At 47.9% G+C, this 27,399-nt stretch overlaps 1 protein-coding gene across 5 annotated transcripts in view; it reads right to left on the bottom strand.

The window, feature by feature from the left end:
* Window positions 1-27,399, bottom strand: part of DAPK2 (death associated protein kinase 2) — a 141,225-nt gene that overhangs the window by 70,034 nt on the left and 43,792 nt on the right. For all 5 annotated transcript variants that reach the window (XM_023185315.1, XM_023185318.1, XM_023185319.1 and 2 more), the window contains one exon: window positions 8,820-9,041. In XM_023185315.1, coding sequence (XP_023041083.1) covers window positions 8,820-9,041 — 222 coding nt within the window. The remainder of the gene's footprint in view (window positions 1-8,819; window positions 9,042-27,399) is intronic.

Here is a 27,399-nt window from a genome sequence, read left to right as displayed (position 1 = left end):
AGAAAAAGACATGGAAAGGAACAGAGATTCTCCAGAGAATATAATTTTTTCCCACAAGAGTCAGCTTTGCAGGGCCACTTCAAAATATGTCAAAAGATTTATTAGGGTAAAATACTTCTATTTATTTCAGGTCCTGCTATTTGTCATGTGATGTTATAGTAGAGTCAGGCTGGAATTTGTTATCTTATTGCTGCAAAGAGTCTGTTTTGTTAGTCTTAAGTTCACTGTTTTTATATTAATGTTGGTCACTTGTGCCTGAATTTCAATGGGCGGAGAGTATAATGAGGCGTGTCCAACCCCTCTTCCCATCATGGCCTGAAAGTTTTTCTGGTTTACTTTGGAATCTCGTTGGCTGAGAGAGGGGTCTATTCAGTTGGGGGGCTTAGAATTTAATTTTTGGTTTACAATCCTCTGACAGAAGCTGGGGTATCCAGCCAGCATGTGCTCCGCTGGGGCTGAAATAAAGCCAAGGGCCCAAAGAGAAAGATCTCAGGAAGGGTTCTAGGCCAAGGGATCCAGGACCTTTGGATCACTTGGAGAACTTGTTTTAAAATGCAGATTTCCAGATCCCACCATAGACTTTAACAAATTAGATTCTCCAGCAGTGAGGCCTTAAAACCTGTATTTTTACTATGACAACATAATAATAGTAATTAATATTCATTGAACACGTACTCTATGCTACATGCCTTATGCACATTATTTCATTTCATCATCACAATATCCTATGATCTAAGGACTATCATTTTTCTATTTCACACTTAAATAAACAAAGGCTCAGAGAGGTTAAGCAACTTGCCCACAGTCCCATAGCTAGTAAATAGAATCAGGATTCAAACCCAGGCAGAACAGCTCTCAAGCACTACAGCATACTGAGTATTGCAGATTATTCTTTTCTTTTTTTTTCTTTTCTTTTCTTTTTTTCTTTTTCTTTTTTTTTGAGACAGTCTCATTCTGTTGCCCAGGCTGGAGTGCAGTGATGTGATCTCAGCTCACTGAAACTTCTGCCTCCCAGGTTCAACTGATTCTCATGCCTCAGTCTCCTGAGTAGCTGGGGTTACAGGTGCGTGCGCCACCACGCCCAGCTAATTTTTGTATTTTTAGTAGAAATGAGGTTTCACCATGTTGGCCAAGTTGGAACTCCTGACTTCAAGCAATCCGTCCACCTCAGCCCCCAAAGTGTTGGGATTACAGGTGTGAGCCATTGCGCCCGGCTCCAGATGATTCTTATATGGCTAAAATGGCTCTGACCCAACTTTGGGGATCATTCCCTGCCCCCTAGTCCATCCTAAATAAAGAGCATCAAAATCTTCTTTTCTCCTTTCTTTAAACATTTCCAGAAGCACACTTGGACCCACTCAGTAATCTTAGCATCATGAAAAATAGAACAACCGGACATAAAATAGTGCAATAGGAAGTACACAGCAACACCTATTATATGCTGTGACTTAAAAAATGGAACCTAAATCTGCTTAAACCTCTTGTTCAGCACTATCAACAGAACTTTCTGCAATGATGAAAATGTTCTAGATACGTGCTGTCCAATAGAGTAGCCACTAGTTACATGTGGTTACTGAGCACTTGAAATGCGGCTAGTGTAATAGAGGAAATGAATTTTAATTTTGACTTAATTTTAATTGTTCTAATTTAAAAACTGATGTGGTATAAAATATTTTCCATTAAATACAACTTTATTGTTTCAGTAGAACTGCATTTCACTTTAACCGTTACATTGCTTTGCATAAGAATTGAAATGTGGGCTGGGCACAGTGGCTCACACCTGTAATCTCAGCACTTTGGGAGGCTGAGGCAGGCAGATCACTTGAGCCTAAGAGTTCAAGACCAGCCTGGGCAACATAGTGAGACGCTGTCTCTACAAAAAATACAAAAATTAGCCAGGCATGGTGATGTGCACCTGTAGTTCCAGCTACTTAGGAGGTTGAGGTGAGAGGATCACCTGAGGTTGAGGTTGCAGTGAGCCATGACTGTACCATAGCACTCCACACTGGGCAACAGAGTGAGATCCAGTCTCAAAAAAAAAAAAAAAAAAAAAAAAAGAGGTTGAGATGTGCTCTAAGTATAAATTCACACTGGATTTTGAAGACTTAGTTTGAAAAATAGAATGTAAAATATCTCATTAATAATTTTAAATAAAAATATTATTAAAATCAATTCACCTATTTCTTTTTGTTTAGTCAGCGTGGCAACTAGGAAATTTAACATTACGTATGTGGTTCACATTACATTTCTATTGGACAGCGCCAATGGGTATCTCCTCTAGATCTAACTAGTAGTTACAGGAAATACAGGGAACAGAGGAATGAGGTAAAGAACACCACGGGGAAGGAAAAAAATCTAATCCAGACTGTGAGACAGGACAAGTGGCCTAGTTTTCCAACATCTCAATGGCATCGAAAAAGAGGCAAAAAATAGGAGGGGGAAGGGGGAAGGTGAAAGGCTGAAGAGAGACTGAGATAAGATGGCACAGTTGAGCATATGTACTGTCTGCCATAGCTGCAGCGCCCCTCTGCTCAGGGTGAGCAGGGTGTGGCCTAAGGTGGCTGCGTTGGTGTTGGGGACGCGGCGGGTGCACTCTTTTCTCAGTGTCTTATGGGCGAGGCCATCCTGTGCCCCACTCTGACCCTTGCCCCCAGCTTGGGCAGGTGCTGGAAGCTGGAGCACCCTCCCAGCTGCTAGAGTAACCCTGGGTCTGCTCTGCAGGCTGGGGTCAAAGAGCCAAGGTGATGGCTCCAATCCTTCAGCAGCAAAGACACAATCTTCACCTTGGGGTGGGACATGTGAGAGTTCTAGGGATCAGCTTTTCTTCTTGTGAAACAGGAGTGAAAAAAAAATGCTTTCATTACCAGCTTTGGAGGTGAGGGTGGGAGTGAGAGGAATCTCTATGAGATCCTTGATAAAGTCCTTGACGTGAACACCATACATGGTGTCATCATCGGGGTGGCAGTGGTGGAAGGGGGCTTGATTTAGAGTTTATCTGAAGTTTGCCACCAGTGCAATGTGCTTTCCCAAACATTCCCTCACTTGAGCTTGATATCCACCCAGAGGGCATCTTCATTCTCAGATGAGAAAACTGAGGTCTCAGCAGAGCAAGGGACTTGCCCAAGATCACATAGCTAGTAAGTGGCAGGACCAGGATTTAGACCCAGATTTTCCCAGCCCCAGTTCACCATATGTCCCTCTCACCGCAATCCTTCCACATTACAACGGCTGAGGTGCTGATGCAAAACGGAAAGCCTTGAAGCAGCCCCAGGCACTGGGCAGTCCTCCGACACCCCTGTTCTGCTGCATCCATGCTCTCATCACAGTGGGCTTCACTATCTATCTTTCTCTCTCCCCAGCTAGATTATTTTTGCTTCCACAGCAAGAAAGACATTCAATAGAAGTTTGGTGAATAAAAGAACAAGAAAAGAAATAAAACGTTAAAAATAACATGATGTAGAATATTCTGTGTCATATAGACAGTGAAGCCTTGGTATTTGTGAAAGACCTGTCCAGAGCCCTCTGAAAATTTTCACATCTGCAGTGCCCCCTCTGAAACATAGAACCCAGCTCCACGCTTAGTCTGCCAGCCCCTGCCAGGTTTCGTGGGCCTGTGACCTCGGGCGAATATCTAAATAAATAATAACCCTGCAATTCCTGCTTTAAATAAAATGCTGCATCAATGTAAAAGCATCTTAGCATAGCATTCCCAAAAGCCACTGACATGAAGGCTTGGGTTGAGGGAGGACTTTGGCGGGGCGGTAATCAGTCATCTGTTTGAAGATGGGATCTGGGCAGAAGACCTGGTGAGACATAGTCTCCTTGGGATGAAGAAGGGAGCAGCCACTGTGCCCCCTAGAATCTCCCCCAGAAACTCAGAAAGGTGGGAGGCTGATAACCTGCCACCGTCTAGGCCCTGCATACCCAGGCTGGGACATTCACATTAATGCTCAGTCACCTCTTTTCGAAGCCTAATCAAGGAGCCTGGGTGTCATTTCTTTAGCCTCTAAGACCTCTGCCCTGGAGCCACCCCCAATCTCCTTCCAAGTTTCTTTCCTCTTACATCCCACATCTCTTTAAGATGAAAAACAAAGCCTAACGACTTGACCTCATCTCTTCTCCTAGTGTTCCCAGGATCATCCCCTTCTTGCAAATCTGACCTTTGCCTCTTTCCTCCCTGCAGGGTGGCATGCCTGCTGGAAATGCTTTTCAGACTCTTCTGGGAATGTATACACGAATGACCTGCACAGGCAGCGACGGGGGGAAATGCTGCCAGAGCTGCTGAGCCCAGGAAGCTAGGCTCAATTCGGGAACCTGGGAAGCATCACTGCCACCATGGAGCACTCTGCCAGGCAGTTCTCTGGTATGCAACCACTGCAGTATTGCTTTCCACAGGCTTGGAATCAAGGAGGTCCCAGAGCAGTCAGGGGCTTGTGATGGGAGGCCAGCCCAACCTTCACAGGGAGACTTAGATTTTTCAGGGCTAGTTCCACATGTGACATGAGTTAAGCTACTGAGATTTTTAATATATTCTATACCCCATAGAGAAGTCAACTTACACGGACAATAAAATCCTTCCCAGTCCTGCCTTCAATAGTCATAACCAGACGTAGCTGCTTCTAGGGAGGTCACAGATGGGATAATAACAGCTGAAAGGGATCAGGGCCAGGCATGTCCTCCTAGTGCTGGCCACTTTAGCAGAGAGCAGGAGGAAGCCCTGCACCAGACAACAGTTGCTGAGAGGGGGAGTGGGATCAGGGTAGACTCATTCATAAAACCTGCAACTGGGCAGCTTTCAACTGAGTAGGTGGATACTAACACTCACTGGGCAAACCCACTAACCTATTAGGAGGCCGAAGACTTCTGACCAGCCTAACAGGTGTCACTAAGTCTAAGCACAAAAGCCCATGAGGCCGGGTGTGGTGGCTCATGCCTGTAATCCCAGCAATTTGGGAGGCCAAAGCGAGTAGATCACTGGAGGCCAGGGGTTCGAGACCAGTCTGGCCAACAGAGTGAAACCCCACCTCTACTAAAAATACAAAAAAAATTAGCCAGGTGGGGGGCACATGCCAGTGGTCCCAGCTACACAGGAGGCTAAGGCATCAGGATCACTGGAACCTGGGAGGTGAGATTGCAGTGAGCCGAGATCACGCCACTGCACTCCAGCCTGGGTGACAGAGCAAGAGTCCATCTCAAAAAACAAAAACAAACAAACAAAACAAAAGCCCAGGATCTCCTCTCCTGGGAGGTCCTCCCTCTCAGACCCTTGCCATACATGGGTTAGGCAAGTCTTAGAACGCTTGGGTCTTCTCCAATCTCATAAATTCTTAGCAATCCATAGACAGGCACCCTGAGAACAATGAGACAGCTTGGAAATGAAGGGGGAGACAGAAACGGGACAGAACTTAACAAGCACAGAGGCCCAAGCAAGTCATGGGAGCACCAGCGTGACAACTGATGTTACGGATGGTGCACCTGAGCTCACAAGAAGCTGGCACATAACTGGCTGACCATGAGCCCTGTTGGGAAAAACATGGACATCTCAAGAGCATCTACCTGCCACACCCCTGCCACCGACTCCTAGGCTTCTACAAACAGGAAGAAGCAGGCGATTTCCCCAGCAATTAAAGACACGCCAGTTACAATAAGAAAGTATCGATTTATAGCTATAAAGATCAATAAATAATGAAGCACGTTTCAAAACAAGTGACCCAGGGCTGGCAGGACTGCAGGCACACAGCAACACTCCTACGCTGTGGTGGTAATGGTTAACCAGGACCATCTTTGAAAAGCAAGGATATTGAGTCCCAAAAATGTTAGCCTTTGGCCTAGTCATCCCATTCCTGGTGATTTTAGCTAAATCCTGGGGACTCTGCTGAAAGGATTAATTAAAAAGAAAAGGGGAAGATCTTGAGAAGAAAGTTGTTTTATCAGTAAAATGTGTAATGGTTAAAAGCTAGCAAATAAAAACCATGTGTCCAACAATAAGGATGCTATGGTTTGACTATTTGTGCCTTACAAACTCGCATTGAAATTTAACCCCCAATGTGGCTGTATTAGGCAGTGGGACCTTTGAGACATGATTGGGTCAGGGTATGGTGGCTCACGCCTGTAATCCCAGCACTTTGGGAGGCCAAGGTGGGCGGATCATCTAAGGTCAGGAGTTCAAGACCAGCTAGGGCAACACGGCAAAATCCCGTCTCCACTAAAAATACAAAAATTGAGCTGGGTGTGGTGGTGGGTGCCTGTAATCCCAGCTACTTGGGAGGCTGAGGCAGGAGAATAGCTTGAACCCAGGAGGCGAACGCTGTAGTGAGCCAGGATTGTGCCATTGCACTCTAGCCTGAAAGACAGAGCGAGACTCTCTCAAAAAAAGAGAAGCGATTGGGTTATGAGGACTCTGTCCTTATGAATGGATTAATCCATTAATGCATTAGTGGATTAATAGGTTAATGGATTAATGGGTTATCATGGATGGAACTGGTAGCTATAGAAGAAGAAGAAGAAGAGAGAACTGAGATATCCCGCTCTGCCCCTCACCATGTGATACACTGGGCTGCCTTGGGGGACTCTGTAGAGAGTCCCCATTAGCAAGAAGGTCCTAATCAAATGTGTCCCCTCAATCTCAGACTCCTCAGCCTACATAACTGTAAGAAATAAATACCTTTTCCTTATAAATTAACCACTTTCAGATATTCTATTACAAGCCACAGAAAATGGACTAAGACAAGGGAAATACTGGTGTGCAATTCAGTGAAACATTATTGTCAGTCAAAAGAGAAAAGCCAATTTTTAGAATTATGTTAACTGAGGGAAAAAGTAGAGCAGGAAATTATACAAGTACAATGATTGTATACAAATAGATAAAGATTGAGAGGAACCACAGAAAAACATAAATAGCTGCGTTTGGGTTGTAGGATTATAAATGTAATTTCTTTTCCATTCCGGCTTAGATTTTTCCCCCCCCAAAATAGATTTTTAAGAAGTGGCTTGGCCTTTCCAGCAAGGTGCGCTTGTCACTCTCTGCTGGGAATCAGGATGCTGACTGCTGACCCTCAGCTTCTCTCTGGGTCAGGCAGGGCAGGCATCCAGTAATCCAACCAGCTGGGAGGTCCATGGGAGAAACATGGAGGACATTGGGAGCTAGCGAAGGGAAAAGCACAGGCAATTCTATACATTTAAACACTGAGATGGATAATTTAAGAATCAAATGCGAGAGTATGCAAATGCCCATCTGCTACTTAAATCTATATCCTGCCCATACCAGAGCATAGTTCTCAAATTAGAATGATCTCAAATGTCAGGTGGTCCACCCAGTCTGTAGGCAGGTTAAGGATGGCTGCCTGCTTTACAGATGAGATCTAAAGCTCAGGGAATTGAGGTAACTTGCCCAAGGGCACAAAATCAGGGATTCCTGAGAGATTCTATCACTCCTACTACCAGGAAGGTGCATACGTGCTTATGAGCCTCAGAACATTCTTTTTTTTTTTTTCCCCAAGACGGAGTCTTGCTGTGTCACCCAGGCTGGAGTGCAGTGATGCAATCTCGGCTCACTGCAACCTCCGCCTCCCGGGTTCAAGCAATTCTCCTGCCTCAGCCTCCCAAGTAGCTGAGATTACAGACACCTGCCACCATGCCTGGCTAATTTTCGTATTGTCAGTAGAGACGGGGTTTCACCCTGTTCACCAGGTTGGTCTCAAACTCTGACCTCATGATCTGCCTGCCTTGCCTCCCAAAGTGCTAGGGTAGGTGTGAGCCATGGCACCAGGCCAGAACATTCTTTACATAGGCCTTGCTGCTTGTCTGGACACAGCCACTGTAACTTGTGCCACAACCCAACTCAAACTCTATTGTGTGTCAGAGCCCCACCTGCCCAGGAGGATACCAGGGTGGCCAACTAACCCCTGGAGTCTTGGGCTCATCTATCCAAATTCCATCACACACTGTGAGGTCTTCCTCTGCTAAGCCAGCATAAGGCCAACCCGCCTCACACTCATAGCTGTCTGAACAAGCCGTGTGGACTAAAGTCCAGGTTCTGCCACTTTCCGGCTATAGGATCTTGTAAGTGACCCGGCCTGCCAGTGTTCTTGTCTGTAAAATGGGGATAATAAGAGTGTCTGTGTGACAGCATCGTTATGAGGATTAAACAAGGTACAGAAGTACTTGGCTTGCACAATGAATACAAAATAACCTGTCTGCATTAGTAAGACATTTCCCTCATCACAGTCTTTAAAGATTGAACAAGACGACAGATACAAAGCGCCTAGCAAATTCTTGGCTTACAGTAGGACTCTCTAAATAATAGCTATTATTATAACAATAAAGGTGTCGATCACAGCACAAATGCAGTGGACTTTCCCCCGGAAAGGGCTGGAGAAGGGCTTCACAGAGCCCGGAGATGTTTGTACTTCCCCTCTTCATAGTACATATCCCTCCCTGACAGCCTCCCCTGGCCCCAACCCACCCTCCGTCCCCCTCACCCTCCCACATGCTTCTCCAGCCAGGAAAAGACCCCAGTGCAGTCATTTCTTTCCTTTGATCTCCAGGATCCAGTGAAAGCCAGGATCCAGTGAAAGCCAGACTTAGGCCATCACCCTCTGCCCCTGCTACTCAGCAAACCTGCCCCTCCTTTGGCTCAGTTTCAGGAGGAGGATGGGGGTAACTGTGACAGAGGGGATCTGCCCACCACTGACTTCACCTCCTCTGGGCTGAGCTTAGGCCTGGTTGCTGCTGCCACCTGGGGCCTGTGACTGGAGCTTCCACCGCCCTGCCTGCCCCTGCTGCCCCCTAACCCTGTGGGTCCTGGGGACCCCACTCACAGCTCAAGGATGAGCACCACGTCGGTGCGGTTCTCGTAGACGTCGTGCAGTGTGATGACGTTGCGGTGCAGCACCTGCCGCAGGATGCTCACCTCCCGCTCGATCTCCTCCCGGCTCACACCACGCCGGCTCGCCCGGCTCTGCCGCTTCTTGATGAACTTGGCTGCATACTCAAGCCCCGTGCTCTTCTCCCGGCACTTCTTCACGATGGCAAACTGGCCACTGTGGGGACACAGACCCACAAGATGAGGTCGTCACTGTGGTCACTGGGGAAGTGATCCCACTGTCAGCTACCAGGTCACACAAATTCAGAGTGATTCTGCCAGGACAGGACAAATCACGCCACCAGTCTGCATCCCCACCTGGATAACAAACTGTGGCTGAGATGCAGCAGGGACTGGGCTTCCCTTCTGTCCATTCCTTCTATGAGGAATGAATGTTAGTATTGTCAGTCCCAGTGTACAGAGGTGAACACTGAGGCCCAGAAAGGTTATTGATCAGGTGACACAGTCTTGTCATTGCAAAGTCTCAGCTAGAACCCAAGTCTAGGATCCACCAGATGAAATCACAATGTCCATAAGCAGACTGGGCTGATGGGGATCCAGGTTTGGGTGGAGTTTGGAGAGGAGGCAACCTAACAAGGTTAATCATTATAGTGGGGGAGCATTACAGTCAGAGGACTTGGTATAAACAGAGAGTTATACAATCAGGAAACTGAGGCATAAGGATAGGTCATGTGACTCACCCGAGGTCATCGCAGAGTTAATGGCAAAGCCAAGCCTCAAAGTCAGATACCCAACCAGCTGTCCACAAAGCCTCTGAGATAGTTCAGAGCAGTCTAGACCACTATTAGTCCCCTTCAGGCACTAGCACCCAGGGCTGGGCTCAGAAACCCCTCACTCCAGGGACAGAGACAGCAACCATGAAATGGAGTCCGTGGCAGAGCAGCAGGCAGCCCTGAGCCAGCTTCCCTGAGTGCTCCAGGGGTCCTCCCCACAGGGAAGGGCACCAACCACCTGCTTCTGCACCTCAGTTCAGTGACCAGCAGGAGCTGATCTAAGTACTCAGAGACTTCCCAGTGGCCATTTTCTCAGGGGTCCTCCCATCCCCTCACTGCCATTTGCCATCATTGTCCCACGTTTTCTTGCCACTCAAAATATCCACTGCTTAGGTAACTGAGAAAGTTTTCTGGTTCAGCTTAATGGCTTAATAAGTGGCCAGCAGACTCCAGACTTACGAGGTATGCTCTTAGTGGCTCTGGGGTAAAAGCTACATACAAGGAAATGCTTGGGATATTTGCTCCAACCGCAGAAAATAGCAAAATAGCACTGCATCTGGACCACTCCATCATTAGCATCATCCTCAGTGAGACAGTCTTCAAAATACCCGGAGTGGCAATAGCAACAACAAAGTCAAGATGAGCAAGCAACAGATAGATAGACTAACACTTACACAGCATTCTATGGCAGCCACTTCAGAGACGTTCCCAAACACAAACTCATGCATCTCTCCATCCCCTCAACCTCCATTCACTCAACACTGTCTGGGCATCCACTCTGTGCCAGAATCTGTGCTGGGCACTACTGGGCAGGGACCAAAGGCACAGACAACAGGTACAGATGGAGCTCTGGGGAGAGAGAAGACCCTGGGGGCTGGACTGGGCAGAGAATGCTTTGTGGAGCCAAATTTATCTTACATCGTCCACTGACTCTGAAGTTTCAGCTATTTTGGTTCCAAATATTGGCTCTGAAATGTCCACACACTAGGGGCTGACGCAGATGGAGTGGAGCCAGGCCTCCCGGAGCCAGAGTGAACACATTCAGTGTGATCTCTAACACATATGGTCTCTTGGAGCCACTCTGGGCCTAGAGGACAGCAGGTGCCTTGGTAGGTGCCAACAAACACTTGACCGAACTTCCAGGCCCAGGTGGCTCTGAGTCTCAGTGTCAAGACAGCCACATGCCTCTCCTCTCCCTCTGACACCTCAAGTGGCCGCTGACAGGGCCTGGCTTTTGAGAGTCCCTGTGACCTTGTCACAGAATTCCTGAACTCCTACTTGACCGGTGGGGAAAGCAAAGTTTAAGGGTGGTAAGGGATACACTTAGGTTTACAGAGCACACAGGTAGCGGCGCAGAGATTGGCTTGGCATCCAAATCCCCCAGCTCCCAGCCCCATACTGTGTTGACAGCCTTAGGACTTGTGAAGGGGCAGAAAAGCTTTTGCAAACTAGAGCTAAACATTTCAGGCCACCTTGACATTGTTTCCCCTTTGTCTTATGAGGGAAACAGAGGCATTTTTTTCCATATCGCATGCCTGAAAAATTCCCCAAACTCTCAAAAAGCAAATGAGTGTTTGCTTTCCTGCCTGAGTTTTCTCTCTGCAAGACAGCTGTGGCAATGAGTGGTGACCGGGGCAGGCCCACTGCACAGGCATCTTCCCCTCCCCAAACGGAGATATTTTAAGAGTGGGTGACTAAGATGGCGCCAAATACCACACACCACTACTCATCTCACCTGTCTTCACTCAGGCACAGCCTTCTGCTCAACCTGTGGAGGGGAGCCTCAGAGGGAGCCAAGGCCACTGGCTGGTGTCCCCCACTCCTTGGGCTGTTTCCAGAAGAGTGGAGAACACCCTCCACCAGATCCAGCCCCCAGGCTTCAAGGTCAGACAGGCCTGGCCTCAGGGACTTATGCTTTCACCTGCTCTGAACATAGATTTGCTCATCTGTCAAATAGGAATCAGGATTCCCCACTAGAAAGTTGTGAAGACTGGAAATATTTGTAATGTTGGCCCATGGTATTCATAAGTGATTCATGCGAATGCTGAGCAAGAGACACCCAGAGACGTAAGTCACTGATTCAAATGGTCTGGAATGTGAAACCAGGGAATTGGTTTAATTTTATGTATTTTTAGAGATGGGGTCTGGCTCTGCTGCCCAGGCTGGAGTGCAGTGGTGTGATCATAACTCACTGCAGCTTCAAATTCCTGGACTCAAGCAATCCTCCCAACCTCAGCCTCCCTAGTAGCTGGGACCGCAGGTACATGCCACACCACCCAGCTTCAGTTTAATTTTAAAAGCACCACCCTATCTCTCCCCCACTCCCCGCCCCCAATGATTCCCACGCACAGCCAGATGTGAAAATATCTCTATTCCAAGCACTTAGCCAACTCCTTTAATCCTAGAGCAGTAGTTCTCAACCCAGGCCACACATTGATATTGCCTGGAGAATTTTAAAATTCCTAGTGTTTAAGTCTCACCCTGAGAGATTCTGACCTCCTGGGTTTGGGCCTGAAGATGTGGGCTATTTAAAAGCCCACTGGGTAACTGACATGCAGCCAGGGCTGAGAACCATTGACTTACAACAGCTTTCTGATTATCTCCATTTCACAAATGAAGAAACTACACCACTGTTACTCATACTAGTTCCTCCTTTTCAGTATTACACTTCCCCGTAGTTCTCTGATCTGATCACCTCAGGAAAGGAGTAAAGAAAGAGAATCAGAGGGGAGGGGTTGTCTCTCCCATCAGCATGATTTTTCCTTGAGGGCTTCACCAGTCTAACCGCCGTGTTATGAATCTGCAAATCAAGACAGAAGATTACTCTAGCTTTTGGAGGATAACAGGAGTGAAAATTTGTAGTCAGGCACTCCCTGGCCACTGTACTCAGCAGCTGCACAGAAGCAGAACCTGAGGTGGCTCTAGTATGCCCAACAGAGGGCCCAGCCAACCCAAGGGCAGGTGAAGACTGTGACAGCAACGGGCCCTTGTCTGCATACAGAAGGCTCTGCAGCCAGAAGTTGAGGCCCCACAGTGCAGAAGTCACCAGCTAGGCTACAGGGATGATGGGTGGGAGGCAAGGGCCTGTCCACTTTAGGACAGAGCTACCCAGAATGTCATCCAGGAAGGGAGCAGAGGGGAGCAATTCAACCTCTAATGAAGGTCGTTGCTAACACTAAATCAAAAACGATGGGAATACTGGAATCTGGTATACACATGCAAAGCACACATATTCTAGTATCTCTGCCCCACCGTAGCAACAATCAATACCTATGCATGGTCTACTGCAGCACGGGGCTGGTAGGAGGCCCGATTCCTGGTCCTAACCCGCTATCAAAGTTTCATGGGCTTGACAAGGAGCTGCCTTTTCAGTTCATGTTTCTCCACCTGCCACCTCAGGTCTCACCTTAGAAAGCTTCCTGTCAGAAAGCTCCAAAGAGCCTGGGACAACTCTAAAAAGGAATGAAGCCCTTTCCCTTCACTCTCCAAATTCCTCTGGGCTGGTGTCAGGAGACTGGGAGTCTAGTCAGAGCCCTACCACTAACAAGCCGGGACCCTGGGCAGCCTGTTCAACTCCCCGGGCCTCAGTTTCCTTCTTCGTCAAGTGGGGACAATAACACCTGCCCTGCCCACTTCCCAGGGTTGTTTGGGAAATCACGGGGTCATGTCTGAGATAAGACTTTACCATCCAGCCTTGCAGAAGAGCATGAGGCGTGGGTGGGTGGGAACTCTGTGCCCGAGGCTGTCTTGCAAAAGTCACGTAGGATGGTTTCGTGAGGGACAGTAAATCCGCAAGATACAGAAAACATCCCGCTTCTGCCAGCACACTCTCCTGCAATTCCGTCAGGATCACACTCTTCTTCCCAGGCAGAGGACTCAGCTCCGCACTCACTCAGCACCCGGGAGGACGAGTGGGCTGTGTCGACATCAATGTTACTGGCAGATGGGCCTCATTCCCAAACTTGTCAGGCCCCCAGGTGGCACCTCATAAGGGCTCTCTAGTTGTCTGCCCAGGACTCAAATGAAAATGGGTACAGCTAGAATAGCTTCTCAGTGCTCAGAAATGTCCCCAACCTTAGCTCTTAAAGTTCATGGAGGAGCCTGGCTTAATCCCCACCCCTCAAAGTCTTCACTGTCAAGGGTGAATAACCAGGGCATGACCCAAATATCACACCATGGGATAGATCTTGTATAGCAATGTGAACATTACAACATTTACATCCAGCTTTTCCGAGACGGAGTCTCCTCTGTTGCCCAGGATGGAGTGCGGTGGCACAATCTCAGCTCACTGCAAGCTCCACCTCCTGGGTTTAAGTGACTCTCCTGCCTCAGGCTCCTGAGTAGCTTGGATTACAGGCACCCACCACCATGGCTGGCTAATTTTTTTGTATTTTTGTATTTTTGTATTTTTTTTGAGACGGAGTCTCGCTCTGTCGCCCAGGCTGGAGTGCAGTGGCCAGATCTCAGCTCACTGCAAGCTCCGCCTCCCAGGTTTACACCATTCTCCTGCCTCAGCCTCCCGAGTAGCTGGGACTACAGGCACCCACTAACTCGCCTGGTTGGTTTTTCTTGTTTTGTATTTTTTAGTAGAGACGGGGTTTCACCGTGTTAGCCAGGATGGTCTCGATCTCCTGACCTTGTGATCTGCCCGTCTTGGCCTCCCAAAGTACTGGGATTACAGGCTTGAGACACCGCGCCCGGCCTTTTTTTTTTTTATATTTTTAGTACAGATGAGATTTCACCATGTTGGCCAGGCTGGTCTTGAACTCCTGACCTCAAGTGATCTGCCTGCCTCGGCCTCCCAAAGTGCTGGGATTACAGGCGTGAGCCACCACACCTGGTCAGCTTTTCTCTTAATGAGCTAACTTCATATTCATTCTCTTTTTAAATATTTGCAAGTATCATTTTTAGTTCCATTTCACAGATAAGAAAACTGGAGAGGTATGGTGGCTTATACCTGTCATCCCAGTGCTTCGGGAGGCTGAGGCAGGGGAATCGCTTGACGCCAGGAGTATGAGACCAGCCTGGTCAATGTGGTGAAACCCTGTCTCTACTAAAAATACAAAAATTACCCAGGCATGGTGGTGCAAGCCTATGATTCCAGCTACTTGGGAGGCTGAGGCACGAGAATCACTTGAACCCAGGAGGCAGAGGTGCCAGTGAGCTGAGATCATGCCACTGCACTGCAGCCTGGGTGACAGGGTGAGACTTTGTCTTCCAAAAAAAAAAAAAAAAAGCCAGGCAAGGTGGCACAACCTGCAGTCCCAGCTACTTAGGGTGCTGAGGTGTGAGGATGACTTTCAGCCCAGCAGTTGGAGGCTACAGTGAGCTATGATCATACCACTACACTTCAGCCTGGGCGACAAGCAAGACTCTGTCTCTAAAAAAAAGTCAATTAAAAAAAAAAAGAGAGAAAAAAACCTGGGCTTAGAGAAGTAAAGTGACTTGGTAGTTGGGCCAGGGAACAGGGCTAGGACACAGATCCATGTCACTGACTCCGGCTACAGCAAGGTTCTTGAGGTAACTGACCAGCAGTGTATACCAAGTAGTGAGGAGAGGGGCCCATCCCAAAAGAGAACTGTATTTGACATTGTTTTTAATTGCTGGCATGTGGTGATAGTAAAAGCAGACTGATTTTTATTCGATTTTATTATCAGTTTGTTTGATTTATTTATACATACATGCATGCATACATACAGACATACATAGTCTCGCTCTGTTGCCCAGGCTGGAGTGCAGTGGTATGATCTCGGCTCACTGCAACATCCACCTCCCAAGTTCAAGCAATTCTCCTGCCTCATCCTCCCAAGTAGCTGGGATTACAGGTACGCACCACTATGCCTGTCTAATTTTTGTATTTTTAGTAGAGATGAGGTTTCACTGTGTTGACCAGGCTGATCTTGAACTCCTGGTCTCCAGTGATCTGCCTGCCTCAGCCTCCCAAAGTGCTGGGATTACAGGCATGAGCCACTGCACCGGGCCTACTATTGGTTTTAAATTCTTAAAAAGAAATGCACCCCTCACAGCCTGCATCAAGGTAGACCACTCCCACTGTCCACCCACCCTCACCCTCTGTGGTAAGCCACAGCTAACCAGACTTGTTCTGTCAATTACCAGGGCCAAGCTGCTAAAGGCTTTGAAAGGTCTATGGACTGGGTGTGGTTGTTGTAATTCCAGCACTTTGGGAGGTGGGAGGATCACCTGAGGTCAGGAGTTTGAGACCAGCCTGGGCCAACAGGCAAAACCCCATCTCTCCTAAAAATACAAAAATTAGCTAGGTGTGATGGTGCACACCTGTAGTCCCAGCTACTCGAGAGGCTGAAGCACAAGAATCGTTTGAACCTGGGAGGTGGAGGTTGCAGTGAGCTGAGATCACACCACTGCACTCCAGCCTGGGTGACAGAGCAAGACTCCATCTCAAAAAAAGAAAAGAAAAGAAAAGTCTATGGATTGAGTGGGTCGACCTCATTCCCTCTCTTAGTCGACTCTAAAGTGTCCACAAATTGAGTGATGTGCCCCTAAGTCGCCAGTCTCTCAAGGTGGAAATGAGGCAGAGCTGCATAGAACACAGGGTCCCAGCTGAGGGACAAGATGCCATCAGAGTTGAGAATACCAAAGGGGAAGTGTTCCAAAGCAGAGGGTCGTGGAGACTGGCTTCCTCCTCCTGCTTCCCCACCACAGTCACCACAGTTCCTCTTTCCTCTCTGGAGAACAATGAGCTGTGATTCCTCTGGAATTACCCTGTGAGGTTTCAGGGCCACAGGGCAGGGATAATGCTTAGGAACTTCCAGCCAAGGACCTTCAGCCAATGTGTCTCAAAGGCAGGAGCAGCTCAAAGCTGTAGTCCACAAGAACCAGGTCAGCCTGATCCCGGAGGACCCACACCCACATCCCACAGCCACAGCCTGCTTGGGGATGGTGTCACTGAGCCCCCTCCCTACTCCTCTGCCTGGCCAGGCTCCACCGTGAGCCTCCGTGACTGACCCTGTCCCTTATCTCCCACCCTTTCCCAGCACATCCATCTTCCAGCCAGGCCACTCCAAATCCTATGAACAAGAGGCAGAAAACACTTGGGGACACATTCCCCAAGGTCAGAGCAAGCAAGGGACCAGATATTCAGGAAACCAAAACAGAGTGAAGAAACATAATGTTATCCGAGGTCAGAGCAGGAAACAGGTCAGGGTTTTAGGCCAGAGAGACAAGGGTAAGGAGGAAAAGTTTACCAAAGCCAGGTGGGCAGTGCGCTGGGAACTAGACGGGCAAGACAGGAGTGAGAAACACTCAGGGAGCAGCAGCAAAGTCAGCAGCAGGTGGAGAGTCTGGAACAACAGAAACGCCAGCCAAGAACCTGCAAACAGAAGAGGGCACAGGGCTGCCCACTAGGACTCGACCCAGGCCCCCCGTTTCATGAGCCTGTTTCCCCTCCCTGACCTTGTTGCTACTGTCTTTCCAGTCCCTTGACGATGGCTTTGAAATTTGAGGTGTGGAACTCTCTCTCAAATCTTCCACCGAAGTCCAATATGTAAAACAGATTAAAAGCTGTGCTTCTTTTAGAAAGGCACCCAGAGCCCACCCACTGACCGCCCCCACCCATGAGGCCTAAAGGGGCTTCATGGAACCCCAAAAGCTCGAGGGAACACAGTTTGAGAAGTACTGCTCTATAGCATGGAAGCACAGCATGCTCTAGATGATCCCAAAGAAGTTTCAAACCATCAATGAAAATGAAAAACAGAAATGCAGATTCTTCTCAGTATTATTATCTAGTCTTTTAGGAAGTCACTCCAACCAAGCCGAACTCAGGGTCAGCGGTGAGGAGCACACGTAGGCTAAGTACCAGGAGCCAGAGTCTCCAGGCAACTGACTCCTGACCTGTAAATGGCCCCTGTCCACAAAGTCACCGGTGGCTGCTCTGTATGGGCCTGCAGCAGCTGCTTTTATGGGCTGGCTTGTTTCGTTCCCAGGTCCTACAGACTAACTTCCTTCCTCTAGACATTTTTTTTTTTCTTTTGCGGGGGACAGGGGTTCAGAAAAACTAAAGCACAAAAAGGAAGGAATCATTTAGCAGGGCCAAGTCGGGTTAAAGGATGACAACTATTTTTTAACTTAAGTACATTTTGATGCTGTTGTCAAATGAGCTCAAGCCTGCAAGTCTAGGACCTGAAATAAGTTAGGCTCAATTAAAGTTTGACTTGGCTATGTAAAGAAAGATTTTCACTGAAAATATAGTTCAGTATCCTCTGATATTTCCTTTAGTCTAGAGTCTAGATTCTAGACACTAAACATGATGTAGGTTACTGAGGAAATGCTGGGCTTGGAAGGTACCACCCACCCGCCTGCCCACGTACTCACCCAACCACCCACCCATGCATCCTCCTAACTGTCCACTCACCTATCCATCTGTGTCTCATTTACTGATCATCGTCCTAAGTGCTGTAAACAAGACACACCCCACAACTCAAAAGGCTTATATAGTCTATTGCAGAGATTAGACAAACACAGATGAAAAGGAAATATAGCCTGGGCATGAACGAAATATCTGCAACAGCTGGAGAGGCAGGGAGTGATACACAAATGCTTCATTCTGTGGAGGCCCCGACTAACCTCTCACCTTCACTCCCTCTCTATCAGGTTGTGGCCGCTTTCTCCAGGAAATACATCAGCAAGATGAACCTGCCCTTTCCTTTCCTCCTCCTGGGAGCACAGGAAAAGAGAGAACAAGCAGTCAAGGGGCCAGTCGTGCTCAGTTGGGTCAGGCGTCCTTCCCATCACCTGAGTTCCTGAGAGTCAGATGTATGTTTGAGTAACAAAAGAACTTCAACAGAACAGGTCAGTTTGCTCCCTCCTAGAATTGCCAGCCAAGCCCATAGCCTGGGCAAAGCCCAGGAGACAGAATCAAAGGATAATAACTTAAACACAAGCTTGTGCTGCCACGCAGGAAAAAGACTGCAGAAAGAAGATGGGAATATCCAGGATGGTTTGAGGCTCTCCTATTACTGTGGGGGTACAGGATTACCCCGCATAAAATGGTAAAGTAAACCGTTCATGTTCTAGAATACCTCCTTCCCCACTTTCCCTCCCCTCTCCTGCATCCAGCTCATCTCCTGTGAACTTTCCGCCTCTTCCTGGCCCACATCCCCGTGATCCTTCCCATAATTCATGTAAGGTGACAAAGGATTCCTAAGGGTTATCCTGGCCTCCCTCCAAAGTAACACCTTCACAGTTTAACACCATTTGTGACCAAGAAGCGGCTTTAATAGTGGCAAGTTTAGGCACACATGGGACAAGTGGTAGGACGACTTGGAGATAGAAAGGTCTTTTTACTTTCCCAAGATTCACACTAAATAGGTGGCTCTGCAGAGGGCTATGTGTATCTGTGTATGTGAATGTGGATGGTGTACGAATCATAACCAGTTATTTCTTGCCCATTTTCTTCTGTCCACCTGGATCTTAAGGCCTGAGAGATTCTTGATGCAAGAATCTCATTCTTCATTGATATAGTCAGCTCTTAGCCATCTAGAATGGATGGTCTCTGTTTCTCAAAATGTTTGTGAATTTTTTATCCCAAGTTTATTTATTCACCATGACTTGAAAATGCCCAAGATTGCTTGCCTCTCCCAGATATGCAGGGCTGTGAATGGGGAAGACTACGTATCATGGGCAAAGTACAGGGTTAGGAGTCCTGGCTCTACCACCAACTTCCAAGCTTCCTTTTCCCTTGGGGCCTCATCTAAAAATGAAGGATTGGAGCAAGTTATCTCTTTCAGGTCCTCAACCCAATGTCTGTTAGAGTCTCTGATGCAGGTCAGTGAGTGACATATGACATATCAATACATATGAAACATTCCACAGACACACAGGGTGATTTCTGGGTTTCCTACCACACAGGGCCCAGCCATTGGTCCAGGCTACTGACATTGATCTGTCACGTGTCAGCCAACTAAATTTTCAAAGACAAAGGAGGACCAGGGCTTCAGGCAAGGAGAGCAGATCTCAGGCACTATATTCATGGCCAGGAAAATGCTGAACTCTCCAAACACCACAAAAGTATTTCTGTAACAAATGACGTGGGCATTCATCTTAGTGCTCAACTATCAGCCAGCCTGTAAGAGCCTGGAGAGTAAGAGCTGTTATCTTTATAACTCTCACAGGTCCCAGCTCAGCACCTGGCACAAAACAGGTATTCAGCCAGTGTTTGTAGAAATGATGATCTGAGCTGAAGAACTGGGAAGTGTGATAAAGGGCCTTGTCACCCTTGGCCGGCCCCCAGTGCAGCAGGAGCCCTTCACTGGCAGACTCACTTAAAAATAAAACATTCTTGATTGTTTTTAATTAGAAAAATAAGACTTTTTTAAAAAAGGAAGGAAGGAGAAAAGCACAAAAAGAAGCTAAAAATGTTCCTTAGCTCCACCTTCCTGAGATAACCATTGTTATCATCTTGGTGTCTACCCCCTCAGATGTTTTCCAATACATACTAAAATCTTTTTTACTTTTTTTTTTTTTTTTGAGATGGAGTCTCCCTCTGTTGCCCAGGCTGGAGTGCAGTGGCTCCATCTTGGCTCACTGCAACCTCCGCCTCCTGGGTTGAAACAATTCTCCTGCCTCAGGCACCCACCACCACGCCTGGCTAATTTTTGTATTTTTAGTAGAGATGGGGTTTCACCATGTTGGCCAGGCTGGTCTCAAATTCCTGATGTCAGGTGATCCGTCCACCTCAGCCTCCCAAAGTGCTAGGATCACAGGTGTAAGCCATGGTATTGCCTGGCCTGTTTTTTCATTTTTTAATGTAAGTGGGATGGTACTGTAGATACTATTTTGAAGCCTGCTTTTTAAAAATTCTCCCCTTAACAATAGATCATTAACATTTCCTCATATAATTAAAAATTATTTGAATATCTAATTTTAAATGGCTGTATAATATCATATTATACAGGTAAACCATGGTTTTTAAAGCAAATTCTCAATTTTGGACATTTATATCATTTCCAATTTTTAATACCATTATGATACTGTTATAAATACTCACGTGTATAAATCTCTGCACACATCCCTGGTGGTTGTTGTTGTTGTTGTTTTCTTTTTGAGACAGGGTCTCACTCTGTAACCCAGGCTGGACTACAGTGGTGCAATCATAGCTCACTGTGGCCTCAGCCTCCCGAGTAGCTAGGACTACAGGCGCCTGCCACCACGCCCAGCTATTCCTTTTTCTTATTACTCGTAAAAGCTCTTTATGTATTCATGATATTTAACCTTTTGTCAACTATGTTGAAAAGATTTTCCCTAACTGATTTTCTTATAGGTCAGAGTGGTTATGGGTTTATTGTCTAAAGGAGCTATAGGTCTTTCTTAGCATCAGATGGTATTAACAAGTTTTTTCCCTTCACTTCTCCTCCTGTCTGTTAACTCAATCACACAACCGCTGTGTCTTAGGGCTACTCTGAAGGGAGCAATTCTGTGCCTCAGTGAGACACTTGCCATTGCTGGTCACTCCATGCAGGGTGTACCTTCAAACTTACTGCATGGCCCAGGGGACCCACTGCCATCCCCTGTCCCCCACCCCCTGCCCTGGCCCTTTCCTCAAAGTCACTGTGCTCTTGCTCTGGGCAATGTCCCTCCTGTTAGCTGACTAAAGGAAGGCATGTCATTGGAAGGTGACCAGGCCCTGCTGCAGGAGTGTAGCCCCAGGGTGGGCCACAGCTGTGAGGCAACCAGCACAAGACCCCTTTAGAGAGGCAAAGCATCTCTCCTCACCCCAAATTATCCAGCATGTGTATAGTGTCCCTTATAGTAGGACTCACATGTTGGCTTTTTTTTTTTCAGAAATTACCATAAAGATGTTTGTCTACTGTGGAAAAGTGATACCCTTCCTCATTTCAGATAATGAAAGTGACATCATCTATCTTATTTCCTTTTTGTTATCTTGGTACCAAATGACAACAACTATGATGACCTAGATGTTGGGTGTATTTCCTCCTTCTTCCTTTGCACCATGGATTCTCAAACTTGGGGGCATATCAGAATCATTTGGGGAGCTGGTTAAACATTCAGGCACAGCCAGATGCAGTGGCTCACACCTATAATGCCAGCACTTTGCAAGGCTGAGACAGGAGGATCACTTGAGGCCAGGAGTTGAAGACCAGCCAGAGCAACACAGTGAGATCCCATCTCTATCCCCTCAAAATTGTTTTCATTAGCTAGGCATGGTGGCATGTGCCTGTAGTCCCAGCTACTCAGCAGGCTGAGGTGGGAGGATCGTTTTAGCTTAGGAACATGAGACTGCAGTGAGCTATGATGGTGCCACAGCACTCCAGCCTGACAATAGAGCAAGACCCTAGCTCTAAACACAAAAATATTAAAAATAAATAAAAATAAATGAGACACCCGGGCCTTATCACACATTTGCTAAATCATACTCTTCTGGAGGACATCTGGCTTTTGATCTTCCACTTCTATGTTCACTTTCTATCCATGTGCCTCTCATCATAGGGTGCCTCAAATTCTGAACATGCATGAGCAAGAGGAATCATAATGGTTCTGTGCTGCCATCACTGCAGCGTTCACTCCAGGACACAAGCATGGAGAAATATAGTGAGCTGCAGAGCATGCCTTCCAAGACAGAACTTAGCCCGTTTCACAGCCAGCTAAAGGGAGTCCCAAAGTGTGAAACGCTTTGCTCAAGGCAGGACCACTCAATCATTTACAGCCAATCCTAATGGCCAAGTTGATTGCAGAGCAAAAAGCATTTCCCACAGGAATAAAATGGTGCCATCCGATCTCCTTCTGCCCCCATGCTTGCAGGTGGCCTATTCCCTCATCCCCACCCTCAAAGGATTTGGCTTTCGGTCCACACCCAGCCTCTCTATGCCCACAAGCATGGAGGGATGGGTGGGGACAGAAGGAACAGGTCCAAGTCCTCTTAGAAGCACATCTTCCTCTACACCTCTCTCACCCAGCCCTACTCCCCAGCAGACGCCAGAGCCTCTGTCAGGCAAGCATCTCAGAGTGCAGCTGTGCCATCTCCCCTGTCATCACCACCCCCAATTAGCAACTCCCAGGTGCCTTCAGGGTTGCCACTCCTGCCCCACTCCTCCAACTCTGCTCTAAGCCATTACAGGCTTTGGCACTGCCTGACAGGTTTCCTTCAAGCCTAATTGTCAGGGCGCAGGAAAGGTATGTGTCACGTCCAACGTGATTTATTTGTCCGCTGTCTACCCCAGCTGCAATTTATTTTATTTTATTTTATTTTATTTTATTTTATTTTATTTTATTTGAGACAGATTCTCATTCTGTCACCCAGGCTGGAGTGCAGTGGCACAATCTTGGCTCACTGCAACCTCCACCTCCTGGGTTCAAGCAATGCTTCTGCTGCCTCAGCCTCCCAAGTAGCTGGGACTACAGGCGCCTGCCACCACACCTAACTAATTTTTGTACTTTTAGTAGCCATGGGTTTTCACAATGTTGGCCAGGCTGGTCTCAAACTCCTGACTTCAGGTGATCTGCCTGCCTTGACTTTCCAAAGTGCTAGGATGACAGACGTGAGCCACCATGCCCAGCCTTAGCTGCAATTTAAAATGGACCCTAGCCTCTAAAATGGTCTCTTTCTTCTAGAAACACCCTCCCACCCCCATCAAGTTTCCCACACTAACTGCCTCCAATTGCCCTTGTCCTTACCCACATGGCCCACACTAGAGTCACAGAGGGGCAGAGGTTAACTAGCAGTGCTCTGAGAGTGCGGGGGTCTCTGGAAAGGACTCCAGGATAACTCCAGCCCAGTTCTGTTACGAGCTGGCTGTGAGACCCTAGGCAAGTTTCATCATCAGTGAGACAGGGATGAAAACCGCCTCATAAGCTATGGCGATTTCAGGCACTGATCCACACAAGTGCCCACAATAGCATCCAGCACGTGGTAAGCACCAACAAATAGGATTTTATCCTTAGCACTCTGGGCTCAGTTTCCTTGCCTTTGAAATGAAAGTAATACACTTATCTCACAGTCAGTTAAGAAAACTGAATTTGAGAATTGGAGAACACAGCACAGAGCCTGACATATCCTTGGTGCTGAGAAAATGGTTTCTGATTGATGAAGGATGAAGCAGTCAGACAGTGAATGTCATGGGTCAGAGCAGACATTCTTTCCCATGGGTGCAGGCTGCCCTTTCCTGCCCCTCAATACCCCAGAAAATTACCTCCATCCTCAGGGAAGCAGGCCCACAGAGCAGTCATGGGCTCCCACACGGATGTGGGCTGACCAGACAAGCACATTCCTGCCTTATCTTGAGAGAGGGCAGGTCCAAGCTCTCCCTCTGGGACACAGAGAGAGAAGCCAGGTTGTGTCTCAGCATGTCAGGTCCCAGGACAGCCAAAGGATGGACTGTCTCCCTTGGGCTGCCTGACTCTGCGGGGTCTCTCCTGCCAGAGGCTGGGCCTGGCTGGCAAGCCTTCTCTATGCACAGAGAAGGGTCCCCACATACGCCAGGCTCTCTGGCTCCCTGGGTCCCTGCAGGGTGGACCCATGCTCAGAGGGGACCCAGGGGAATCGCCAGGAAGCCCAGGCAGGAGCAGCTGAGGTTGCCATGGCCACACTAGGAGGTGCTTTCCGTGTGCACAGCTCGGCATCCTCCCCCTTGCAGCTCGCCCTGCCCAGCACTGTTCTGTCTCTTTCCCCAAATCCCACCGTGGGCTGTGGTCTCCTGAAAGGAAGGGACAGTGCTGCTTGTTCACTGTTGTGCATTTGTGCTTGATGAGGATTAGTTGAATAATGAGTTTTGAGCGTAAGCACCGGGAACAGGAAGATGAACAAGATGCAGTCCCCATCCATGGAAGAACCACCAAATATTGGAAGAAGGCAGCTTCCTCGCAAATCTTCTCTTTCCTAAAGGAAATACTCTATGTATTGACTCTCCTGTGCGCTTGGAGAGCAGAGCTGTTGTGTGAAATTTTCTACCTCCCAATCTCCCACAAAGTACACACTAGGCGCTTTGACACAAAGTAAACTTAGCTCGGGAGCTGGCACAGACACTGTGCTGAAAACCCGCCCGTTCACTCTTGGGCAGTCACTCTCTGTTCTGGGAGGAATTTTCCAATGGATCCCAGAGGCCAGTAAGAAGCAAACTAATTTGGTCAAAATCTCTCTTCCTCTCCAGCCCAGGAATGATCTGACCAAGCTGGGGCTGGGGGTCAGGACTATCCGTGGGCCAGGCATCAGACCCGAGCCTTTCCAGAGCACGTGGGGACTGGGAGGACAGTTCTGCCCCCACAGCTGCCAACAGCTGCTTCTCGTAGAACTGCAGGGCCAAACCACAGGGGAGAGGAAGGATCATCTCCCCTCCTATCTCATAATTGAGGAAACACTCACAGCAGCTTGCCCAAGGTCACAAAGCAGTTCACAGTCGCACAGTCCAGGACCCCAGGTCTCTTACTCCTATTCCTGTGTCTTTCTACAACAGTTAGGCTTTCCAGACTTACTCCATCAGCAGGGGTCTTTTTCTTTTCATTATTTTAAAATTTTTTTAGCAGAATAATATACACAAACATGGTTAAGTAAAAATGAGACGGCACAGGAAAGCCTTATAATGGAAACAAGAGTCCCCTGCCCCATTCCTTTTCTGCCCTAGCTCTGCTTGCCAGAGGCAACCATTTTTAAGTCTTCTTGTACTTAAGATTGCTTTTTTCCTGCTTTTTTTTTTTTTTTTTTGAGACAAGGTCTTGCTCTGTTGCCCCAGCTGGAGTGCAGAGGTGCAATTACAGTTCACTGCAGCCTCAAACTCCTAGGCTGAAGCTATCCTCCCACCTCAGCCTCCTGAGTAGGTAAAACCACAGTCACACAACCACCATGCCTAATTTTTATATTTTCTGTAGAGATGGGGTTTTGCCACGTTGCCCAGGCTAGTCAAACTCCTGGGCTCAAACTATCCACCTGCCTCAGCCTCCCAAAGTACTAGCATTACAGGCATGAGCCACCACGCCCGGTCAAGAACATTTTCAAATAAACCTTACATAGATGTTCAACGTACAAAATAGATCAAAGCATCTTTGCTTTGGTTGAAAGGGGGATGATACAAAGCACTTGCTTGACTACTACTACTACTACTACTACTACACACACACACACAAACACACACACACAGCCCCTAAGTCTGCTCCACAGGACTTTGTGTAAAAACCGCACCACTACAGCAAACTCTCCCTTACAGCACAGCCTCCCACTTTTACTGGGGCCTGCTTGCTATGGTGTAGAAGAAACCTTTCTCCCTGAACAAACGCCTGCACCACACATACCTGGACTTTGTCCCCACACCCAGACTCCTGAGGTGTCACCATCTACAGCAAAAGAGACCTCTACAAAGCCTCTGGTTTTCCCTAAAGTGTAGGCTCTGAATGGGAGGAGAGAACTGGGGAGGAACCCCTGTGTGTCACAACTCACAAAAATGCAACTAATAGCTGGTTGGATCAGTAGCCATGTATTCCTTAAAATGACCGAATGCGACTGCTTTCCTACCAGTTGGCAGAATTCAGGTATGCAGGGGTAAAAAATGACATTTCAACGTAATGGGAGAAGGCATGATGCTGGGGGTGGGGAGAACCGTGGTAATCAGTGGGAAGGCAGATCAAGATGGCTGCACAGTGGAGGTCTTTGGGGTACTGGAGAGCCACATGAGGGCACCCAGAGCCTGGCAAGCTGGGAATAGGTGATAACAAAGTGTCTGATGAATGTAAAACGAACGTTGTGAGGGCACCCTCTGATTGCTTACTCCCCAATCCTTCCCTTCTTCAAAACACTTGAGTCAACCTCTTTTTTTTTGAGACGGAGTTTTGCTCTTGTCGCCCAGGCTGGAGTGCAATGGCGTGATCTCGGCTCACTGCAACTTCTGCCTCCCAGGTTCAAGTGATTCTCCTGCCTCAGCCTCCCAAGTAGGTGGGATTACAGGTGCGTGCCACCACACGCAGCTAATTTTTATATTTTTCGTAGAGACAGGGTTTCACCATGTTGGCCAGGCTGGTCTAGAACTCCTGACCTCAGGTGATCCACCCGCCTCAGCCTCCCAAAGTGCTGCAACTGCAGGCATGAGCCACCACACCCGGCCAGATTCAACACTCCTTAACCACCTCCACTACCTGCCAAAAAACAAACAAACAAACTCTGGTCTGCGCTGGATTCCGCTGTGCTGCACCATCAGATGCTGAAGGCAGGCACTGGCTCAATCTGCTATCTCTAGATCACAGTCCAGCCATGCTTCCCCAAGCAGCTTGGCCTGACAAAGAACAGTTACTGTATATGATGGTGTAATCTCCTTCCTTCCTCCTCCTACCCCCAGATGGGGCTCAAGCACTCACAATATACATTTTCTCTCCAAAATTAATAGCAAATACACAGCCTAAGAAGACAACAACCTCTTCCCACTTGATGAGGATGGGAAGGAAGTGGGGCTACTAAGCAGCAATCAGAGCTCCCAAGAAGACCTTTCTGGAAATCTCCCCCTACAGCACAAATAGGTCAGCAGCGTGCTCCCCTCCACATTCTAGGGGCCCTGGGCTGTACTTCCCCTCCTCTCCTCTCAATTACACCCTTAAGAGCATTGCTCCTCAAATGTTGGACGGGCGGCATTGACTCCACCTGGGAGCTTTTCAGAAAAGTAGAATCTTAGATCTCATCTCAGCTCTACTGAATCAGAATCTGTGTGTTAATACAACTCCCAGGTGATCCATGTACACATTAAAGTTTGAGAAGTGCTGTTTTAGGAAATATTACAGCAAGGCCCCAATCCACTGCTTAACAGAATCCTAGACACCCCAATATTCATGCCA

Source organism: Piliocolobus tephrosceles, chromosome 6 (assembly GCF_002776525.5).
Source record: "Piliocolobus tephrosceles isolate RC106 chromosome 6, ASM277652v3, whole genome shotgun sequence".
Lineage (NCBI taxonomy): Eukaryota > Metazoa > Chordata > Mammalia > Primates > Cercopithecidae > Piliocolobus > Piliocolobus tephrosceles.
The sequence above is the reverse complement of the archived record's forward strand: the minus strand, read 5'-3'. Positions and strand labels throughout refer to the sequence as shown.